This window comes from Arvicanthis niloticus, chromosome 29 (genome assembly GCF_011762505.2).
Source record: "Arvicanthis niloticus isolate mArvNil1 chromosome 29, mArvNil1.pat.X, whole genome shotgun sequence".
NCBI classification, from domain to species: domain Eukaryota; kingdom Metazoa; phylum Chordata; class Mammalia; order Rodentia; family Muridae; genus Arvicanthis; species Arvicanthis niloticus.
Window position 1 is genome coordinate 25043855 of NC_133437.1, and position 19566 is coordinate 25063420.

The 19566-nt window shown below is 51.4% G+C and overlaps 1 protein-coding gene across 10 annotated transcripts; it reads right to left on the bottom strand.

Annotated features, from left to right (window-relative positions):
* Positions 1-156: 156 nt before the first annotated feature.
* Positions 157-12783, bottom strand: Ccdc9 (coiled-coil domain containing 9). Of its 10 annotated transcripts, none has more exons than XM_076927342.1 (15): positions 12632-12783; positions 10520-10571; positions 10249-10399; positions 8868-8966; positions 8475-8723; positions 6795-6878; positions 6535-6708; positions 4728-4909; positions 3109-3155; positions 2877-3012; positions 2587-2680; positions 2080-2491; positions 1676-1768; positions 803-852; positions 157-358 (listed from the first exon to the last, which is right to left on the bottom strand). In XM_076927342.1, exons 3-15 carry the CDS (start codon positions 10360-10362, stop codon positions 341-343), a joined length of 1752 nt encoding a protein of 583 aa, XP_076783457.1. In that variant the 5' UTR covers positions 10363-10399; positions 10520-10571; positions 12632-12783; the 3' UTR covers positions 157-340. The 10 variants fall into 10 exon arrangements, with proteins under 10 accessions (XP_076783457.1, XP_076783452.1, XP_076783453.1 ...); XM_076927337.1 differs by having other exon boundaries at positions 1652-1768; XM_076927338.1 differs by lacking the exon at positions 12632-12783 and adding an exon at positions 11194-11641 and having other exon boundaries at positions 1652-1768.
* Positions 12784-19566: the final 6783 nt, after the last annotated feature.

The following is a 19566-nucleotide window of genomic DNA, read 5'->3' on the forward strand; positions in this document are numbered from 1 at the left end:
TAGAACCCCCTTCCTTCTTCCACCGACTGCAGCTCCGTACACTAGCAACCTTCAGCCCGCCGGAGGTAAGGCTCCTAGGCTGTTGAAGCGGGAGGCCTACAGAGCTTCGGAACGCTAGCCCCGCCCACCAAGCCCCAGCCCCGCCCCTCCCAGGTTCACGTCCCTCGACTGCTGAGACCCAGTTCTACTCAACACTCCTGCTGGCCCCTTCCCCAGTAACTCCACACCAGCGTAAACTTCTGTTCCCTAGAGGCGAGGGATCCAGGGTGGACTGCAAGGAGGAGAGCAGCCAGCCTGGGAGCCAGGCAAACCTGCGCTGCCACCCCTCCCAGCAGCGTCTTCAGGATTGCGGGACGGCCTGCGGGGTGGGAGGGGATAGGTGTGAGGATGACGAAGAGCATTCTTGTCCCGCCTTTTCTGCCACATCAAAGCCCGCCAAGCCCAGCAGCCCAGCAGCCCAGCTAGCAGCACAATTCGAAAAGTTGGCGGTAGCACGCGTTTAATTCAAGCCCTAGCTGCAGGTTCCTGCACACCCAGGCCTCACAGAGACTGACTCCGAGGGCTTGGCCAGACGAGTATCATACAACTGGTCCCACTGGGTCCTCAGCGAATTTAGAAGACTCCCCTCGGGCTAATCTGCTAATCTGCTTCCTCCCTCCTAAATTTAACCCTGTCCTGGACAGAGTGTAGCAGAAGCAGAGGAGCTGAAGGTTAGTGCAGATCGAGGCACCCCGGTCTGCTGGCACTGTCAGCGGGCAGCCCCCGGCGGCGGAGCAGCCGCCACCACCTTGCAGAAACGCACCCTCTGGAAGTCTGTGATCTCCGCCGTCTCCTGGCCCTCGGGGCCTACCTCTGAGGAGACAAAAAGCGGTAAATGGGAGGACCAGCCTGCCCGACCCACCCTATCCCAAACCCTAATGAAACCCACCTACAACTTGGCCTCCAACTTACTCAACCCTCAGGAGACCCATGAACCCCTCCAATTTACCTCTGTAATGGGAAGTCGATTACTGGGAAGTGCTAGTCTAATGAGCTCACCCACTCCCCCCAGGACCCCCGAACTGTCCTGTTTGGCCCTGCCCCTTTCCGAAGATGCCCTTGGCATCCACTCCCACCGTTCCTTTGTCAGCCTTTCCTGGGTTCTGTCCCACATCTTATTCTACTGCAGGGGAACTGAAAGATGAACACAAGCAGGACCCTGGCCGACCTCGTTAAGGTGACCAACGTCTCTTGCTTCTACTCTGTGGGGTCCAAAATCCCATTCTGGTCCGACCCAAAACACTAACCCTGCCCTCAGATCAGTCTTAACAGCCGGCTCCATTCATTCAGTCGTTCCTACCTTTAACTAACCACGGGACCTCTAACCAGAATTGGGTTTTAAACTCCAAATCCTACTGCTTCAGCCTCTTATCCCTGAGAACATTCAGATTTGGAATCCCACTTTTAGCTCCTTCCCTGAGCCCAGCGTTATTCACAATTTCTATTAGCTGGAGCCTTAGAGCCCACCCTTTGCACCACAACAGCCTGACTCTAGGCCCAACCCAGCACAGCACCTGACTCAGCTCTTGCCTTGTTCTAAGCCCTCACAGGGCCCACTTGTTTTCAATCCCCAAGCCCTTCCTTCCCCAAGGAAGACAAGCAGGCCACCCACCTCCACCAGCCTCATGCATCCCACCTGGAGATGCCTCAGGCCCCTCTTCTTCAGACTTCAGGGTTCCTGCCAAGCTGGGCCCGCTCTCCAAGGAGGCAAGGGCAGGCTGGTCACCTCCTGGAGAAGGGGAGGCTCAGTCAAGCCCCTCCTTTTCCAAACATCTCCCCATATGAGGAGAGCAAGGGGGGGTTCAAGGACACAGTGGGGTGGGTGTCATTTAAGGAAGTGAACTTTTTTATTGGAGAGAGGCTCTGAACCAGCAAGAGCAGGCTCTGGGAATTGGGATAAGGGCATGAAGTAGGCACCAACTGCCCTTCCCACGGGGGTCGATGGAGGTGTGGGCACAGCCACAACCTTGTGCACACACATACACACAAACACACACACAGGCAGCCAATTTCAAGCATTCCCAAAAGGCCAGGCCTCACCCGAAGAGTGGGCACCAGGCGAGTGGGCAGTGCCGGGAGAATTCAGTTCCATCTCCTCACCCCAGTCAGACACAGGCTGGTGGTCCTCAGAGGGTGAGAAGGGGCTGGGAGGTTCAACGGGGACTGGGGACAGCAACTCCTGGGGCCCGGCAGGCACGGGGTCCACCTGCTCACAGGTGGGCTTCCCAGCAGGCTCTGCCTCAGGCTGGTGATCAGGAACAGGGGCTGCTTCCTGGTCCTTGGGACCCTCTTCCTCCTCTTCAAACTCTTCTTCTTCTTCTTCCTCATCTTCCTCCTCAGTAACGTCTTCACTCACGTCCTCCCATTCTTCATCCTCCTCCTCTTCCCCCACATCTTCCTCACCATCCTCCTCAGGAGGCCGGTGGGCTGGGGTTGGGGTCTCAGGAGGCTGCTGGGAACACAGGCAGATCAAGGAAATGCTTGGAACCTGTCACCCCCACAGACCCCCCCATACACACACCCTGTCTTATACCCACTCTGCCTTACCTGTGTGGGTGTCTCCTCCAGGGACATGGACTGAGAGGACTCGGGGGCTGAGGACACAGCTTCCTCTTTTGTCTCCCAGCGATTATCATGGTCACTAGAGTGGACAGAGCAAAGAGGTAAGGCCTAGGTGAGGGATGGGATAGACTTCTCCTCAGAGAACATCTGGCACGCTGCACTGAGGGCAGAGGGGACAGTAGACAGGGCAGTGTACACTTGAACTGAAGCCAGAGAGGACTCCACACACCCAAGCACACTGAGGAGGGGAATGTCCCAAGGGAGGGGCACCCCACCTATAGGCACGAGGGGCCACCTTGGCCTGAGGTCGGCTGTTCTTTCTCCTCCTGCGGCTGTTGACTTCAGCTTTGTGCTGAGAAAGGAACTCTCCAAAAGTGGGAGGCTTAGGAGGTCTTGCCCAAGCTTGGTCATCTACAACAGAAGCCCAGATCCAAGGATTTAGGGGAGAGGGACACAGCACATGCCACATTCAACCCCACTGCCTAACCTTTCCGAGACACCACTCACCATAGCGGTGGGACAGGTCATGAGGAGGAGCTGGGCCATCCTTGAACCTAGCAAAAGAGAGCAGAGCCAGCAATAGCTGAGGGAACTAGGGAAGGCAGGAGAAAGCAGGGCAGAGTCAGAGGCAGGGCCAGAACAAACCAAAAAAGCTTCAAAGGGGCCAAGGGTTAGACAGGGTGAGGGTAGAATGATGGATGAGGGGCAAACCAAGCTTCCTATTGACAAAATCAGGCAAAGATACAGAATGTGAAAACTGTAGAGACTGGACAGATGGACACTTCCCCATGGACCTCCGCACCGTGTGTGTCTAACACACCAAGACAGGCAGGTCTCCTAGGGTTGCTGCCCTCAGCCTGCATCCCAGAATGAACACATTCAGTGCATGTTCAAAACAGGGGGATGTAACTGCAGGCCAGGCATGGGATCCTAGCATTTCAGAGGTAGAGGCAGGAGAATTGAGGGTTCAGGCTGCCTTGAGGCCTTGTAAGTAATGAAGAGCATCACTCTGCCACTAACCTCCAGGGAAGCAGGCTGAGTGAGCCCAGGGAAGACTGGCACTCGGGGTCAGCAGCTCTAAGTTTTTCTCATCCCTTACCCTGTGCTGGTTGCACCTTGTTGAGCATCTGTGGCACTCATCATACAGGGAGATACAGAGCCTGGGAGACCTAGAGTCTTGTGCTAACGTGGGTCAATACAACCCAGCAGGCATGTAAGCACATGACAAAACTTGCCTTATACAAGCTGGGCATCTGTGAGGCCAATGCTGGAAGATGCTGAATTCTGTGCCCACTTGAGCTGCACAGCCTATAATCACAGCACTTAAGTAGTTGGGCCAGCAAGACAGCTCAACAGGCAAAGGTGACTGCCATTAATCCCCAGATCCACACCATAGAACTTCTCCCTATGAGCTGTCTTCTGTGCTTTCTTGCTCTCTCAATAAATAAAAATAACATACAAGCCGAGCACGGTAGTGCATGCCTTTAATCCCAGGCAGGCAGATCTCTCTGAGTTACAGGACAGCCAGGGCTACACAGAGAAACCCTGTCTCAAAAAAACCAAACAAATTACATGAAACGTAATAAAAAGCAGCTGAGGCAGTAAGGTTGAAAGATCAAAGCCAGCCTAGTTAACATACTGCCTCGAAAAGTAAAAAGGTGAAAGGACAGAAGACGGGGCTCATGTAGCTCTGGCTGCACTTCCAGAGGACAGAGGACCCAGGTTTATCTCCCAGTGCCTACATGGTAACTCACAACCCTCTAACTCTAGTTTCAGGGGATCTGACACTGTCTTACAGACTCCATGGGCACCAGGCATGCAATAGTACACAAACACACATGCAGACTAAACACTCACACACATAAAGTTTTAAAGGTGGGGATGGGGGCTGTAGAGATGCTCAGTGGTCGGAGCACTTGTCTAGCGTCCCCCAGTGAGGAGCTGGGGGCCTAGCTTAGCACTGCAGCACTTTCAGCATACCAGAGGCCATCGCTTCAGTCCCCAGTAGCAAAAAGAGAAAGAGAAAGGCAGGCTTCCACACGCCACTGAGACATGGTCAGCTGTAGCAAGCATCACCAGAGACAGCAGCTGCTGGAGCCGGGGCCCAGCAGGAGAGACTGACTCACATGCCATCCGTCTTCTCGGCATCCCACTCCCGCCGCCACTGCCCGGTGGGCTTGCGGTGTCGCTGCAGACGCTCTTGGTCGATCTTCTCTCTCTCCTGCTTCCAGCGCAGGTACTCTGACCGCTCCCGGCCGGTCATGGACATTGTCATGTCGCCCCCACTGCCCAGGCCAGCCCTGCGGCCCTGCCAGTACCACAGCCGATCAATCAGTCTCCAACTCTGCCCCATGCCCCTCCCCCCATATGCAGGGCACACAGGATAGGACAGAACCACTGTTCAGACACGACAAGCAGCACGTGTGTGGCTGAAGTGGCCTCCTCAGAATGGATCTATCTCTTAAATTTTTGGTTTCAAACAGGGTCTCGTGTAGCCCAGGGTGGCTGCCTCAGACTCACCATAGAGGTAAGGATGGCCTTAAACCCCTTGTGCTGGCTAGTTTTATGTCAACTTGACACAAGCTACAGTTGTTTGGGAAAATGCCCACACCAGACTGGCTGGCTTCCACCTTCCAAGTGCCAGATCTCATCTTTCTAGAATTAAGCATTTCCATTTGGTAGTGTATGTGTGAAGGCCAGAGGTTTGTCCTGCTCTGTCACCCTTGAAGCAGGGACTCGGACTTAGGTTAGCAGACAGCAAGTCCCAACAATCTTCCTGTCTCCATCCCTAGGCATGCATGGAGACATACTCAACCTTTCACATGAGTGATGGGGGTTCAAACCCAGCTTCTACTGCTTACCTACCAAGCACTCTTACTTGGCCTTTCTCCCTATCTTGCCTTTTTTAAAGATTTTATTATTTTCCTATATATACCATGTGTATGTCTCTGTGTGAATATAAGCCACATGTGTATAGGTACCCACAAGGGCCAGAACATGGTGTCAGGTGCTTTGGAGTTGGCATTACAGGCAGTCCTGACTTGCCCAGTGGGTTCTGAAAACTAAACATGAGTACTCAGAAAAGCACTTTTTTTTTGAGACAGGGTTTCTCTGTGTAGCCCTGGCTGTCCTGGAACTGACTCAGTTCAGGCTGGCCTCGAACTCAGAAATCTGCCTGCCTCTGCCTCCCAAGTGCTGGGATTAAAGGCGTGCGCCACACTGCCCAGCATAATTCAGCACTCTTAAGCACTGAAGAGTCTTTCCAGCCCTCTCCTCATTTTTCTTAAGAAACATCCCTGACCCTCAGTATCTGGGGTGGTGACGTTTCGTATACCCAGCCTATAATTAGACTTTTACCCATTCAGTTTCCACTGGGATACACTATAACTTTGTCTTGGAACTATTTTCCCTGGCCAGTAATCCCAGCACTTACAAGGATCAAGAGTTCCAAGACTACCTGGGCAGTCCTAATAAAGATAAAAAGGACTGGGGATGTACCTCCTGATACATAGTTTGTATGGCATGTGTAAGACCCTGGGTTATATGCCAACACGAGAAAAAAAAAGTCCAGCATAAATCCCTAACAAAGAAAACCCTGGCAGCAGGGCATAGTGGTGCACAGCTTTAAGCCCAGCACTCAGGGTACAGACAGGCAGATGTCTGTGCTGGGCTTAAAGCTACAACTCATGTAGACTAGGCTGCCTGGAGGCCCGGGTCACCAGGGCTAGATGGAAGGAAATAGGAAACACTGACCAAGCATGGCCATCCAAATGCCTAGACTACACAGTGAGCTCCTAACCAGCCCAAGACCCTACCAAAATCCCCCAAATCAAGCTAATGCTAATCCTCACAAAAAGCAACCCCGCATCCGCCCATCACAGCCAGCCAAGCACAGCTCTTGGGAAGCCCGCCACAGAGAGATGCAGCACGCACCTGCCGCTCCTGTTCCAAGCCAGAGCGCACCCGCTCAAAATCCGAGCCTCCCCAGTTTCGTCCATGCCGGCGGCTGCCTTCCCGGCGATCCCTCTCAGACTCCTCAAGGGGCCCACCCCGACGTCGGGGATCATCCAGGAAGTTGCGTACTGGATTGGGCTCCAGCACCCCTTCCTACAGCAGAAGAGCTGGCATGTGGACAGGCTGGCAGGCACCGGGTGCCTTCCACTCAGCCCACCCCCAAGCTGCCCGGTGCAGACCCGCTGGTTGCGCTCGTATTCGGCGATCTTCTCCATCTCCTCATTCATCTTCTCAATATTCTGCCTGCGCCGCTCCTCCCACTCCTGTGGGAACAAGATGGCACATGGCTGTCAGAAAGAACCACACAACTAGCTAGACAGAAAAGATAAGGCAGCCCAAATTCCCCAAGGACAGACAGGTGACAAAGGGTACCTAACTTAAAACTTGTGTGGATGTTGGGGACCCTGAAACACCTCAGCCAGCACAGAAATGCATGAGGTAGCTAGTGACTTGGCAAGCAACAGGCGAGCACTCAATCCTTACCCTTCCCATCTGCAACACTAACACACTTTACTACAAACAATAGCCAGCTGGACAGGCCTCTCGTTTCCCAGCCTCCACTGCTGGTCAATGTGGCCAATAAAAATCTTCCCAATAAAAATGTAAGAAAATGTGTTGTCAGTGCCCCAGTGTCACCTTGTGAATATCAATCTGCAGGCCTTGGCCTCCTGATCCACAGTACTTAACGTGAGAGAAACAAAGCCCGATTCTACTGAGGCCACTGCATCGTGTCCATGCATGCACATGCATGTTCATATGTATACATGTGGAGGCCAGAAGGACAACTTTGAGCACTAGTCTCATTTTCTTCTTTGGAGACAGAGTCTCACTATGTAGCTCCAACAAGCCTGGAACTCACTAGCAGAATGTGCTTGCCTTCCTCTCCTGGAATGAAAGGTGTGCACCACAACACCATGCCTACCCACCATTGTTTAAAGAGAGCCTCTCCTAGTCTGGAGCTCACCACATAGTTTGGCATGGCTGACCACAGTGCCCACGGTCCACCTGTCTCCACTGCAACCACTAGAGTACAGATCACAAGCCTGCACTACCATACTCATCTCTTCTATGGGTTCTAGGGACCCACGCCTCAAGTACTTTAGTGACCAAGTTATCTCCCAGACTTGCAACCCATGCAGCAGCAGCTCAGCAAACCCTAACTGGTGTTTCCTTTAAGAGCAAGAATCTTTACACTCAGAAAGAAAGCAACGTCACCAGGGCAGAGACTCATAGAACCAGCTTAGACACAAGTCCACACAAGCCATGAGCCATCGCCCAGGCCACTGGCTTCTGGGGAGGAGCCGCCACGGTAAGGCCACTACTCCCGACATGAATCTGAACACAGAGCCACACAGACAGACACAGAGTGACCACAAAGCAGACTCTACACAGGAAACAGGCAAGAGCAGAAAGTCAGAATCAGAACCTAAGACACACACAGCGTGCTGGTCAAAAAAAGAAAAAGAGAACCCCTCTGAAAGCTAGCTGGAGGGACAAGGGACCCAAAGACAGAGGATCAGGGAGGAGAGAGCATAGAGGAAAGGTAAAGGGAGAGAAATGAACTAGCTAGACACAGCAGGGCAGGCCTGTTTTCCCAGCCACTGAAGAGGCTGAGCAAAAAGATGTCAAATTCAAGGCCAGCCTGGGCAACCTAGTGAGATGATATCCTGTCTCAAAATAAAAGCTCAGGACTAAGGATGTAGCTCAATGGTAAAACACGTAACATGCACAAGGCCCCAATTTCTATCCCAAGACCAGAAAAATTAATGAATGAATGAAGAATGAATGAATGAACAAATGAGTAAAAAACAGGGAACAGAAAACCTTGGCCCAAGCTTCATGGCCTGCTTGGTGCCTACCTTGGACTTGCGATCAGAGGTTGAGTTGTCTCCTGCCCCTAAGAGATGAGGGGAGCCCCGGCCCCGGCCCCTGCGGCCCCGGCCCCCAGTACCCCCTCGAAGCTGCTCCCCAGCACCATCCTCCCAGCCTCGGGATGCCCGGCCTACGCCTGCCCGGCCTCCCTGCTGGGGATGGGTCCGGCCCCCTCTGCTGGCCCCCGGGGGCCGAGGAGTCCCAGGAGTCCTCCGAGAGGAACCCAGGCTCTTCTCCTGAAAGGGAGAGGAAAAAGCAATCAGTCAAAGGCTAGATAGACTGGAGCATCCTAGGCTAAGAGGCAGGTGGCAGGTCTTGGTCCCAGGCCTCGGCCCTCAGCCTCCTCCCCTTTCTGCAGTCAGATATGCTGGGCTCTCCACCTCCACTGCCATATTCTCCTTCTCCATTGAACGGCTCTTCCGGGGGGCTGTCACTGCCACACCTTCCAGTTCAGCTTTTTTCCGATCCTCCTCAATCTCCTAGAAGCAAACACCCAGGGGAATGGAGTGTTGGGGTCCTGTCCAGCAGCTGGACTCCCACAGTCCTCTACATTTTCCCTGCATCTCTTCTCAGGCTTCTCTCCAGAGCCTCAGACACGGGTCACAGTGTCTCCCATCAAACCCCTGCACACTACTCTGCTGCTCCAAAGCCCCCACTGTGAGTAAGCCCATCAGTAAGAGCCTAATGCTTTCCCATCGCCAGGGAACCCACAGTGGGAACCCTCTCCTGCTCATTTGCAGGCCTTCTTGCTATTCCCCAGGGCTCAGAACTGCCTCTGTAACTACTCAGGTTTCAAATGTCTCACCACCAACCTGCATTTCTCTGTTCTCATCCCCTGCTTGGTAAAGCGTGGGGATACCTGTTGAGACTGTTCTGGGATGCACCCCTCCTCCCAGCCTCCAGTGCTGCCTGGCATACAATCAAACCCAGCTTTTAGTTTTTTCTTTTGTTTTGATGAATGAATGCATGAAAAATGAGTCAATGAGGGCCACCCTTCTCCCAAGTCCCTTCATAGAGATAGCACCACTATGGCCTCTTGGGCCCTCCCTCCTCTTCCCATTCTAGCCCCAACCCCCTTGGTCACTGACCCCTGCCCAAGGTTTCTATCTGGACTCTAAGATGACACCTTACCATCCACTACTACATAGAAAAACTGAGTCTGTCTCCCTATACCGAGTGTTCTCCCCAGGCCTCACTCCCACTCAAAGCCTCCATGGCTCCCTAGTGCCCTTAGGCACTCTCCATACTTGGCTGGCCCCTGATGACCTCCACAGATCAATTCTCCACCAGCTAATTTTCTAAGCCCTCTCTTGCATCCAAAATTTGACCAAACTTCCCCTGTGTGAAAGGTAACTCATTTCCTTTCCAATTCCTTTCCTAACATCAAGACACCCTTCAGTTCTCAGAAACCCCTTTACCAGAAAGCCCTCCCTAATGTCTTCAGGCTAGAGAGAGAGCCCTGGACTCCCACAGACTGTTAATCCCCCCATCCCAGCCTTGTCTACTCTGGGTCATCATGAAGGGCAACTATGTCCCAAATTGGACAGTGATCCCTAAGAACAGGTCTGGGAACTGTGTACCCAGGACCACTCAGCATGGAGCAGGGACTCTGGAGGCATCAGTGAGCAGAGTGTAAATCCATGAATGAATGAATGAATGATAGGATGGAGGGAGGGAGGCCAGACCACGGCCTTTGGCTTGCATCCTGTGAGTGAAGGGGAAACATGAGAAAGCTTGAAGGGAGAAGTGAGGAAAACTCACTGCGGGGAGGAGAGGGGATGGGGTCTCCAGGGCAGGGCTAGGGCACCTGGTAGCGCCGGATGAGGGCCTCATTCTTCCGGCGAAGAGCCTCGATCCTCTTGTCCAACTCGGCATCCTTCTCCTCCTTTGACTTCAAATCTAGTGTGGTAGCCTGTGACAGGGAAGCAGTTGAAAGTTGGACAGAAAAAGTCTCCCTACCACAAAGGCATTTTACCCAGGATCTGAGGGCTTAGTCTCTCCAGCCCACCTTGCCCACCCCTCTCCAGCTCACCATCATTGGCTGTGACCTCCCTTACAGAAAATACATGTAGCACTGGGGGCTCCTGAGGGCAGAGAACAGGATGTTAAAATCAACAGTATTCTGAAATGCTGTCTCCCCTCCTTCACTGCAGGTTCCAAAAACACACTCACAGAAAAATGTACTTGCACTTCACCAAGGAAATTCTCAAGTACTAGCCTCTCCTCTCTCCTAAAGAAACACAAACCCTACCCTTTAGTTTTAGATCCACCCATGCAATTAGTCAGACCCACCTTGGGAAAATTCTGACCCCACCCCTGTAACTAATACTAATTCCTCCAAAGATGTCAGTCCAGGCTCCATTTCCTATGACAATGTTAGCCAGGATCTGAATCTCAGAAGGTCAGCTCCAACCTTTCCTTCCAACCCGCAAAAGTAACTTCTAGGGGGGCCAAGAGGGACGGCTCCTGGAGTAAAGGTGCTTGCTGCCAAGCCTGAAAACCTGAGTTCAATCCCCAGGACCTACAAAGTAGAAGAGAACTGACTCCCACCAGTTGTCCTCTGACCTCCATGTGATCACTCATACATGTACAAAATAAATAAAACATAAAGAAAAATAGTTCCAACTCTGAGACAACTTTAGTCCGTGGCTCCCCTAAGATTGATGTAGCCCAGCCCCCAGCAACCTAAAAAGGCACTCATCCTACCAAGGCGGAAAAGATTCAGCAAGCAGGCCCAGGGTCCATTGCAGGGGCCTTCCTGGACCGGACTTGACCTTCATAGCGATACTCAAGGCAGAAGACAGGACTTCTATAGAGGCTTACAAGAGAAAACTGCCACCCGCAACCGCACCCCTGACCTCCAAAACCTTCGTGGTCCCGCCCCTAACTAGGGTGAAACTTCAGGCCCCTCCTTTCTCGCCAGACTTCTGGCCCCGCCCACAAAAAAAATCACACACCCTGGTGCCACCTCCAATTTAACCGGTCTGCCCTATGGCTCCGCCCCAACACGCCTGGAAACCTTCTGACCTTGCCTCTGAGTTCCCTACCTACTTCCCTGCCCGTGTTCTGTTGCGCTCTCAGCTCAGTAAAAACTTTCTAGCGGCATCCCCGCTATTCGCCATTCTCCACTAGCACCCTAGCCCCACCTCCACCCCAGCCACTTGCCACTCTCCAGCGGCAGCACCCTAGCCCCACCCGCGAAATCCCTGCTATCTTAGCTCCACCTCCATGCAGTCTCAGCCAGCCCCTGGACCCTCCCCTAGCTTCTGGGCAATGATCAGGATGTACTACCAGAACCAAGAAACTTTCCTGCCTCACCTAGGGGGTCTCAAACCCTAAACTCTAAATCCACTAAATACTGTAACCATCCACTAAATACTGTAACCATGCCCTAGAGCAGCTATCAGTGCCCAAAACACCAAGGACAACATTCTGGCTATAACCCCAGCATCTTGACCAAACCCAGCACAACGCCGCAGTTCAGTCATCACCTCTTCACTCAAAGCCCAAACCCTACCCCTTTCCCCACTTCCCTCCAAACTTTGGCCCCGCCCCCAGCAGCCCACCCCTTTAGCTCCGCCCCCGGCCCTCATGACCACGCCCCTCCACCAGTTCACCCCGCCCACCATCTTTTATCCCGCCCTGCGCCGTTCTGACCACGCCCTCAGCTCGTCCGCCTACCGCCCAAACACCACCCCTTCCACGCCCCAACACTTTAGTCCTGCCCCCAGGTTCATACGGCCAACGCCCAGACCCCGCCTCTTATCCCCACCCCACACTATTTGGTCCCGCCCCCAGCGTCTCCGCCCAACGTCCCGAGCCGGCCCCCTAGTCCTCCAGGAAAAAGTCTGGCCCCGCCCTCAGCCCGAACACAGCTTTGCAAAGCCCCGCCCCGCTCTGTAAGCCGTCCAGGCTCCGGGCCCGCCCGCACCCGCTCGTCTGGCCCTGCCCACATGCTCGCGGCCCAGCCTCAGCACCCCTCGAGCGACACATGTGGGCGTCGCGTCCCCGCCCCCCGCAGAGTACCCTGACCCCGCCCCCGCCGGCGGCTCGTCTCCCAGTCCGCGCGCGTTCACGCTCCCCTCACGTGGGCGAACAGGCCCCGCCCTCTCCGGGCACGCTCCCGGCCCCCTCCCCCGGTCACCTGTCCCGGAGACCCCGCGGTGTCTGCGACTCGGCTCCGTCCGCCTTCGCGTCCGCAGCTCCCGGGCCTCACGCGTCACTTCCGGTCCAGACCACGTGAAGAGAAAATAAGTAGGACACTTCCGGTCTTGAAATCTCATTTCCGGGTGCCTTAAAGGGTCCACACACCCTCAGGTTCTGCAGACGGTGGCAGAAGCGTGTTTCTTCTTCCTGGTCTTAGAGAGTAGGCATGTAGCCCTAAATCTCTGGGCTCGTTTTTTTGGGTTAGACTTTTTCCATCCCGAGCTACTAGTTCCAGATTTTACTAAGTAAAAATCAGACATTGTACAGGAACTCCTGGAAACCTAAACTGGTTTCATGGCCTCTTCTTGCAAATGAAACCTTAATTATAGAAACCAATTCACAAAAATATAAAAACTTTAAAAATCAACTATATAGGGTCTGGAGAGATGGCTCAATGGTTAAGAGCACTGACTACTCTTCCAGAGGTCCTGAGTTTAATCCCCAGCAACAGCATGGTGGCTCATAACCATCTGTAATGGGATCCAATTCCCTCTTCTGGTGTGTCTGAAGACAGCAACAGTGTACTCATATACATAAATAAAGTCTTAGAAATATATTTTAAAAAAATCAACTATATAAAGCTGGGTGCCGTAACAGGTGCCTCTAATTTCAGCACTTGGGAGACTGAGGCAGGAGGATTGGGTCAAAAACAGCATGATGGATGGATGGATGGATGGATGGATGGCCAGGGATACATAGACCCTGTCTCAAAGGAGAAAAAAAAAGGTGACATGGCTGAGAGAGTAAAGGCACTTGGCCGATTATGATGACCTCGGTCATCAGGTACACAACCTCTTTTACCTGTTGAGCAATGTGCTGGCACTTGAATTATTACTTTTTTAAAAAATATCTGTATTGGCTCGGTTTGTTGTTAACACAAGTTAGAGTCATCAGAGAGGAAGGAGTCTCAGTTGTGAAAATCCCTCCATGAGATCTAGCTGTAAGGCGTTTTCTCAGTTAGTGATTGATGGGGGAGGACCCAGGCCATTGTGAGTGGTGCCATCTCTGGACTGATGGTCCTGGGTTCTATAAGAAAGCAGGCCAGTAAGTATGACGCCTTCATGACCTCCACGTTAGCTCCTGACTCCAGGTTGCTAGCCTGATTGAGGTCCTATGCTGACTTCCTCCAGTAATGGATTGCAATATGAAAACATAGACCAAATAAACCTTTTCCTCCCAAGTTGCTTTTTGGTCATGGAGTTTTGTCTCAACAATAAAATACTGACTAAAACAATATCTCAGTTGACCCCAAACTCCTGATTTTCCCGCTTCAGCCTCTTCAGTACAAGGGTAGGATTACAGGTCTGAGCAGCTGTGCCCACCAAATTGACCATCTTAAACTGCTATGAGATATCCCATCTGACAAATGGCCACAATTTGCCCAACCCATCTCATGGATGTTAGGGTTGTTTCAGTTAGCAGGAATTGCCGACAATACTTTGCTGGTGTGTGTGTGTGTGTGTGTGTGTGTGTGTGTGTGTGTGTGTTGTAGACAAAATAGGCTTGTGACCAGGTTCTGTCACTTAGCTACCATCCTCAGCCCAATTTTGTTATTTCTTTTAAATTGAAACATATGCCAGCCATCCCTGAGCAGTGGTGCTGAACACCTTTAATCCCAGCACTAGGGAGGCTGACTATGTGTTAAAGGCCAGCCTGGTCTACATAGTGAGTTTCAGGGCAGCCAGAGCTACATAGTAAGACCCTATCTCACAAAATTAAAAGTTTTATATTTGTGTGTGTGTGTGAGTGTGTGTGTGTGTTTTGGTTTTTCGAGACAGGGTTTCTCTGTAGCCCTGGCTGTCCTGGAACTCACTCTGTAGACCAGGCTGGCCTCGAACTCAGAAATCTGCCTGCCTCTGCCTCCCAAGTGCTGGGATTAAAGGTGTGCGCCACCACCGCCCGGTGTGTGTGTGTGTGTGTGTGTGTGTGTGTGTGTGTGTTTTACCTGCATGTATTTCTGTGTACCACTTGTGCACCGTGTGGGTGCTGGGAACTGAACTTGGTTCCTCTGCAAAAGTATTAAGCACTCTTTTTTTTGTTTGTTTGTTTGTTTTAAAGATTTACTTATTTTGTATATATGAGCACACTGTCTCTGTCTTCAGACACACCAGAAGATCCCGTTACAGATGGTTGTGAGCCATCATATGGTTGCTGAGATTGAACTCAGGACCTCTGGAACAGCAGTCAATGCTTTTAACCACTGAGCCATCTCTCCAGCCCAGGCTTAAGCACTGTTAACTGCTAAGCCAATCTGCACATTTTCATTTTTTGAGATAGGCTCTTCCTATTTGTCTAAGCTCTTCAAACTCCAGATGATTCTCCTGTTTCTGTCTCCTGAATGCTGGAATTACAGATGTGAACTACTCTGCCCATGCCTGGTTTTTTTTTTTTTTTTATTGTTTTAATTTGGGGGGAGGAAAGGAAGCACACAGCCATGGCATAGGTGGAGACCAAAGAACAACCTACAGAAGTTGGTTCTCTCCTACCATATGGGGTCTAGGGATAAACTCAGACATAAAGATTTGGCAGGAGGCTCCTGTACCTGCCTAGCCAGAGCCACCTTGCCTACCTATTTTGTTTGGGGTTTTGGGGGTGTAAAAAGGTTTATTTTTTTGAGATAGAGTCTCACAGTATAGCCCTGGCTGGTCTGGAACTCTCTATTGTAGACCAGGGTGTTCTCAAAGACATAGAGATCCATCTGCCTCTGCCTTCTGAGTGCCGGGGTAACAGGTGGGGTCATCATACCCAGCCTAATGATTTGTTTCATTGTTTTATTTTAGTTGACATATAACTGTGCACATGCTGTAATATTTTGATATATGTAAAATAATGTGTAATGATCAGATCCCAGTAACTGACATATTTGGTCACCTGAAACACTTGGTTTTTTGTTTGGTTTGGTTTGGTTTGGTTTGGTTTGGTTTGGTTTTTGTTTTTTGAGACAGGGCTTCTCTATGTAGCCCTGGCTGTCCTGGAATTCACTCTGTAGACCAGGCTGGCCTTGAACTCAAAGATTCACCTGCCTCTGCCTCCAGAGTGCTGGGACTAAAGGCATGGGCCACCGTCACCTGGCTACATTTATCATTTTTGGGGGGGGGGGGTCAAGAATAGTCACATTTGCCGGGCAGTGGTGGCGCACGCTTTTAATCCCAGCACTTGGGAGGCAGAGGCAGGTGGATTTCTGAGTTCGAGGCCAGCCTGGTCTACAGAGTGAGTTCCAGGACGGCCAGGGCTACACAGAAAAACCCTGTCTCGAAAAACCAAAAAAAAAAAAAAAAAAAAAAGAATAGTCACATTTTTCTTGATCTGAAATATGCAATGCTTTTTATTAGTCACACATGTTTTGCAGTAAATGACCTGTAAGTCTGCTTCAAAAAGCACATAGGCAGGATATAGTAGCAAGCACCTATAATCCCAACACTCAGGAGGCAGAGGCAGGCAGACTTCTGTGAGTTTAAGGCCAGTCTTGTCAACACAGAGTGTTCCAGGCCAGCCAGGGATATATAGTGAGAGCCTGCCTCAATAAATAAATAGATAAAGATACAAATTAAAGGTAAAGCAAACTATAGATTCTTAATAGGTGTGTACCATTATTGTTGCTTCCAAGCACACAAATTTCTGGATCATTTATTTGACAGTAAAATGACCTACAGCAGATCCAATCAGACTGCCTGGAGCCTGGAACTTGTACCAAAGTTAAAGTGTTATATATAAAAAGTCACAGAGCAGATCAGAGCAGGGCAAGTAGTACTGGGATCCCAGACACTGGGGAAGCTGAGGCAGGAGGATTGACACGTCAAAGTCAGCTTGAGCTATATGCTGAGACCCTGTTATAAAATAAAAAGTGAGGAGAGGGTTGAGCTGTAATTCATGGCTAAGAGCACATAACCTGTCCAGGCAGTGGTGGCACACACCTTTAATCCCAGCTCTCAGGAGCCAAAGGCCATCAGTTTTGTGAGATCAAAACCACCTAGATCTAGGACAGCTACACTCTTCGTTTGTTTGTCTCAAAAACCAACCAAACAAAGAGTGCATGCCTCAATACCACACACATACACACACACACACACACACACTTACACACGTAAAATGTTCAAGAATAATCATAGAAGATCTTTTGTGGAAGGGTTAGTTCAGTTACTTGCAGACTTGCCAACAGGCTAACAAGATGTGGCCAGAACTTTGATAGCGTTGCAGGTGATATACTCCTCACTCGCCACGAGGGGGCGCTGGCTGCAGTTAGAAACCAGACTCATTCATTCAACAATTCTTGGAAGCCTGGCAACGTAGTTCCAGCTCAGAGAAAGGAGGCTCTGGACTTCAAGAACAACTCTGGCTACATAATGAGTTCAAGGCCAGCCTGGGCTACATCTGACCCTGTCTTAAATGTTAAAATTTTTAAAAGGGGCCTGGAAATCAGGCATGATTGTGCACAGCACTCAAGAGGCTCCAAGTTGGAGACCAGCCTTGTCTATAGATTGAGTTCCAGGACAGCCAGGACTAGACAGGGAAACCTATTTTTTTTTAAAAAGGGGGGGGGAGGAGGTCCTGGGGAGTTGACTCACTCAGTAACATGCTTGCCACAAAAGCATAAAGACCTGAGTTCAGATCCCCCAGGATGCTGGTAAAAGCATATCTGTAATCCCCAAATTAAGAAGGCCAGGACAGGTAGGTGTTGGAGCTCAATACCTAGATTTGTGAACTCCAGGTTCAAGGATAGACCTGACATGGAGGGTTAGCAAGGTGGTTAGCTCCATATGTAATAGTGTTTATCACCAAGACTGATAACCAGAGTTGGAGCCTTGGAATACATGTGATGGGAAAAGATGGGAAAAGACAGCCTACTTCTGCAAGTTGTTTATGCACTAGTTCACGTTTGATTGTGTGTGTGTGTGTGTGTGTGTGTGTGTCTGTGTGTCGAATTTGAGGCCTGTCTGGAATACTGGGTAAGTTCAAGGCCAGCTTAGGCAGTTTAACAAGAAGACTCTGTCAGTAAACAAAAAAAGTACAGATAAGCTGAGAATGGTTCCTGGGTTGAGAGCAAATACTGTCCTTTAGGGGACCCGAGTTGGGTTCCCCCAGCACCTACAATGATCAGCTCACTATGTTCTGTAACTCCAACTCCAGGGGATACAATCTCCTCTCCTGACCACATGCACAGAGACACACATGCACATACACATAGTTAGTTAGTTAGTTAGTTAGGCTTTTTTATTTTTTATGAGATAGGGTTATCTCTGTTTAACTCTGGCTGTCTTGGGACTCACTCTGTAAACCAGCTGGCCTCGAACTCAGAGATCCACTTGCTTCTGCCTCCCAAGCGCTGGGTTTAAAGGCATAAACCACCTTTTTTTTTTTTTAGGAGCATTTATTATTTTCTGTCTCTGCAAAGTTTGTCCCTGCAATGTTCATTTGTATATCATTTGTGCAGTGCCAGCAGTGGCCAAAAGAGGGCGTCAGAGACCCTGGGACTGGAGTTAAAAATGAAGCCAGCCTTGTGGATCTTGGGACACCAACACTGAAAGAGCAGCCAGAGCTCTTAACCACTAAGCCCATCTTTCCAACCCCTACACACATTTTTGTTTTTTAATCTTTAATGGGCTGGGGTTATAATTAAGTGTATGAGAACTTCCCAGGATGTGTGAAGTCCTAAATACACACGCAAACGCACACACACGTGCAAACCCTAAACTGCACACGCAGTCAATTCAGGGTCCGTAGATCATCTCCGTGGCTCTGGGTTCGAGTCCCAGCACTACAGAACCAACTCTAAGTCCCTGGGTTGCTGTGAGAACTTCAGATTCCTCTGCCTGGTCCGAGTGCCCTGCACTTCCACCTTTGGCCGCTAGGGGACAGCAGGCGCACGATGGATTGGCAGCGCAGGACCAGCGCGGGGGCAACTCAGGCAGAGGAAGCTGATGAAATCCTAGCCAACTTGCAGTGAGCTCATCCTGCCCGGGCGCCTCCGGAAGCCACGGGGCCGCCCGGCCTCCGCCTGGCCCAAGCGATAACGCTCTGCTTTGGAACCAGGGCGGGAAGTCCTTCCTGAAGTCTGCCTTGTATGGGGCCTGCTGCCAGAACCCTGGGCCTGAGGGTAGGGACGAGGACGAAGTGGCTCTTTCTCGCAAAATAAAAAAGAAAGTGAATTCTGAGCCCAGCAGTGGGAGAGAGAGAAAAAGAGGTGGGGAAGAAGGAGAGGAGAGACAAGAATGGGAAAGACTTTTTGTGAGCGACAAAGATAGAGAAACTGAGGCAGAGGTTGGAGAGACAGAAAGCAGGTTCAAGTCAAAACAGATGGAAGAGAGGTGGAATGCGAAAAACAGTCATAGGGAGAGACCCGGGCAACAGGGACCAAGCAAGTGGCAAGGATGCTGAGGCAGGACGGGCTATGGGCGCGGTGGAGACGGGAGGGACCAGCCCTGCGGGATGGGGCGCGTCGTGGGCCCGCCCAGCCCCCCAGCCCCGCGGCGGCGCGGGCCAGTTACCAAGTTACCAAATTACCGCAGGATTCAGGAGCTTCTGACTGGCGAGGCTGCAGCCAATCAGAGAGCGGCGCCGCTGTTCTCGGGCAGGAGGCCTGGAGACACGCGCACCTTCCCACACCCAGGAAGCCGCTGACACAGGCTCGGTAGCGCGCGCCGCCACTGTCCCGCGGACACGCGGAGTTCTTCTCCCCGGTAACACACACGCGGAGACCGTCCCACAGCCACACACGTGCACGCACATTCATACACACGCGTGCACCTATATCCGCATTCGCACACATAAACACATTTACACACGTGCACACACAACACAGGTATACACAAATATTTACACATATACACGCATATAAACTCACATGTGCACACACATATACCTATGCACACACAT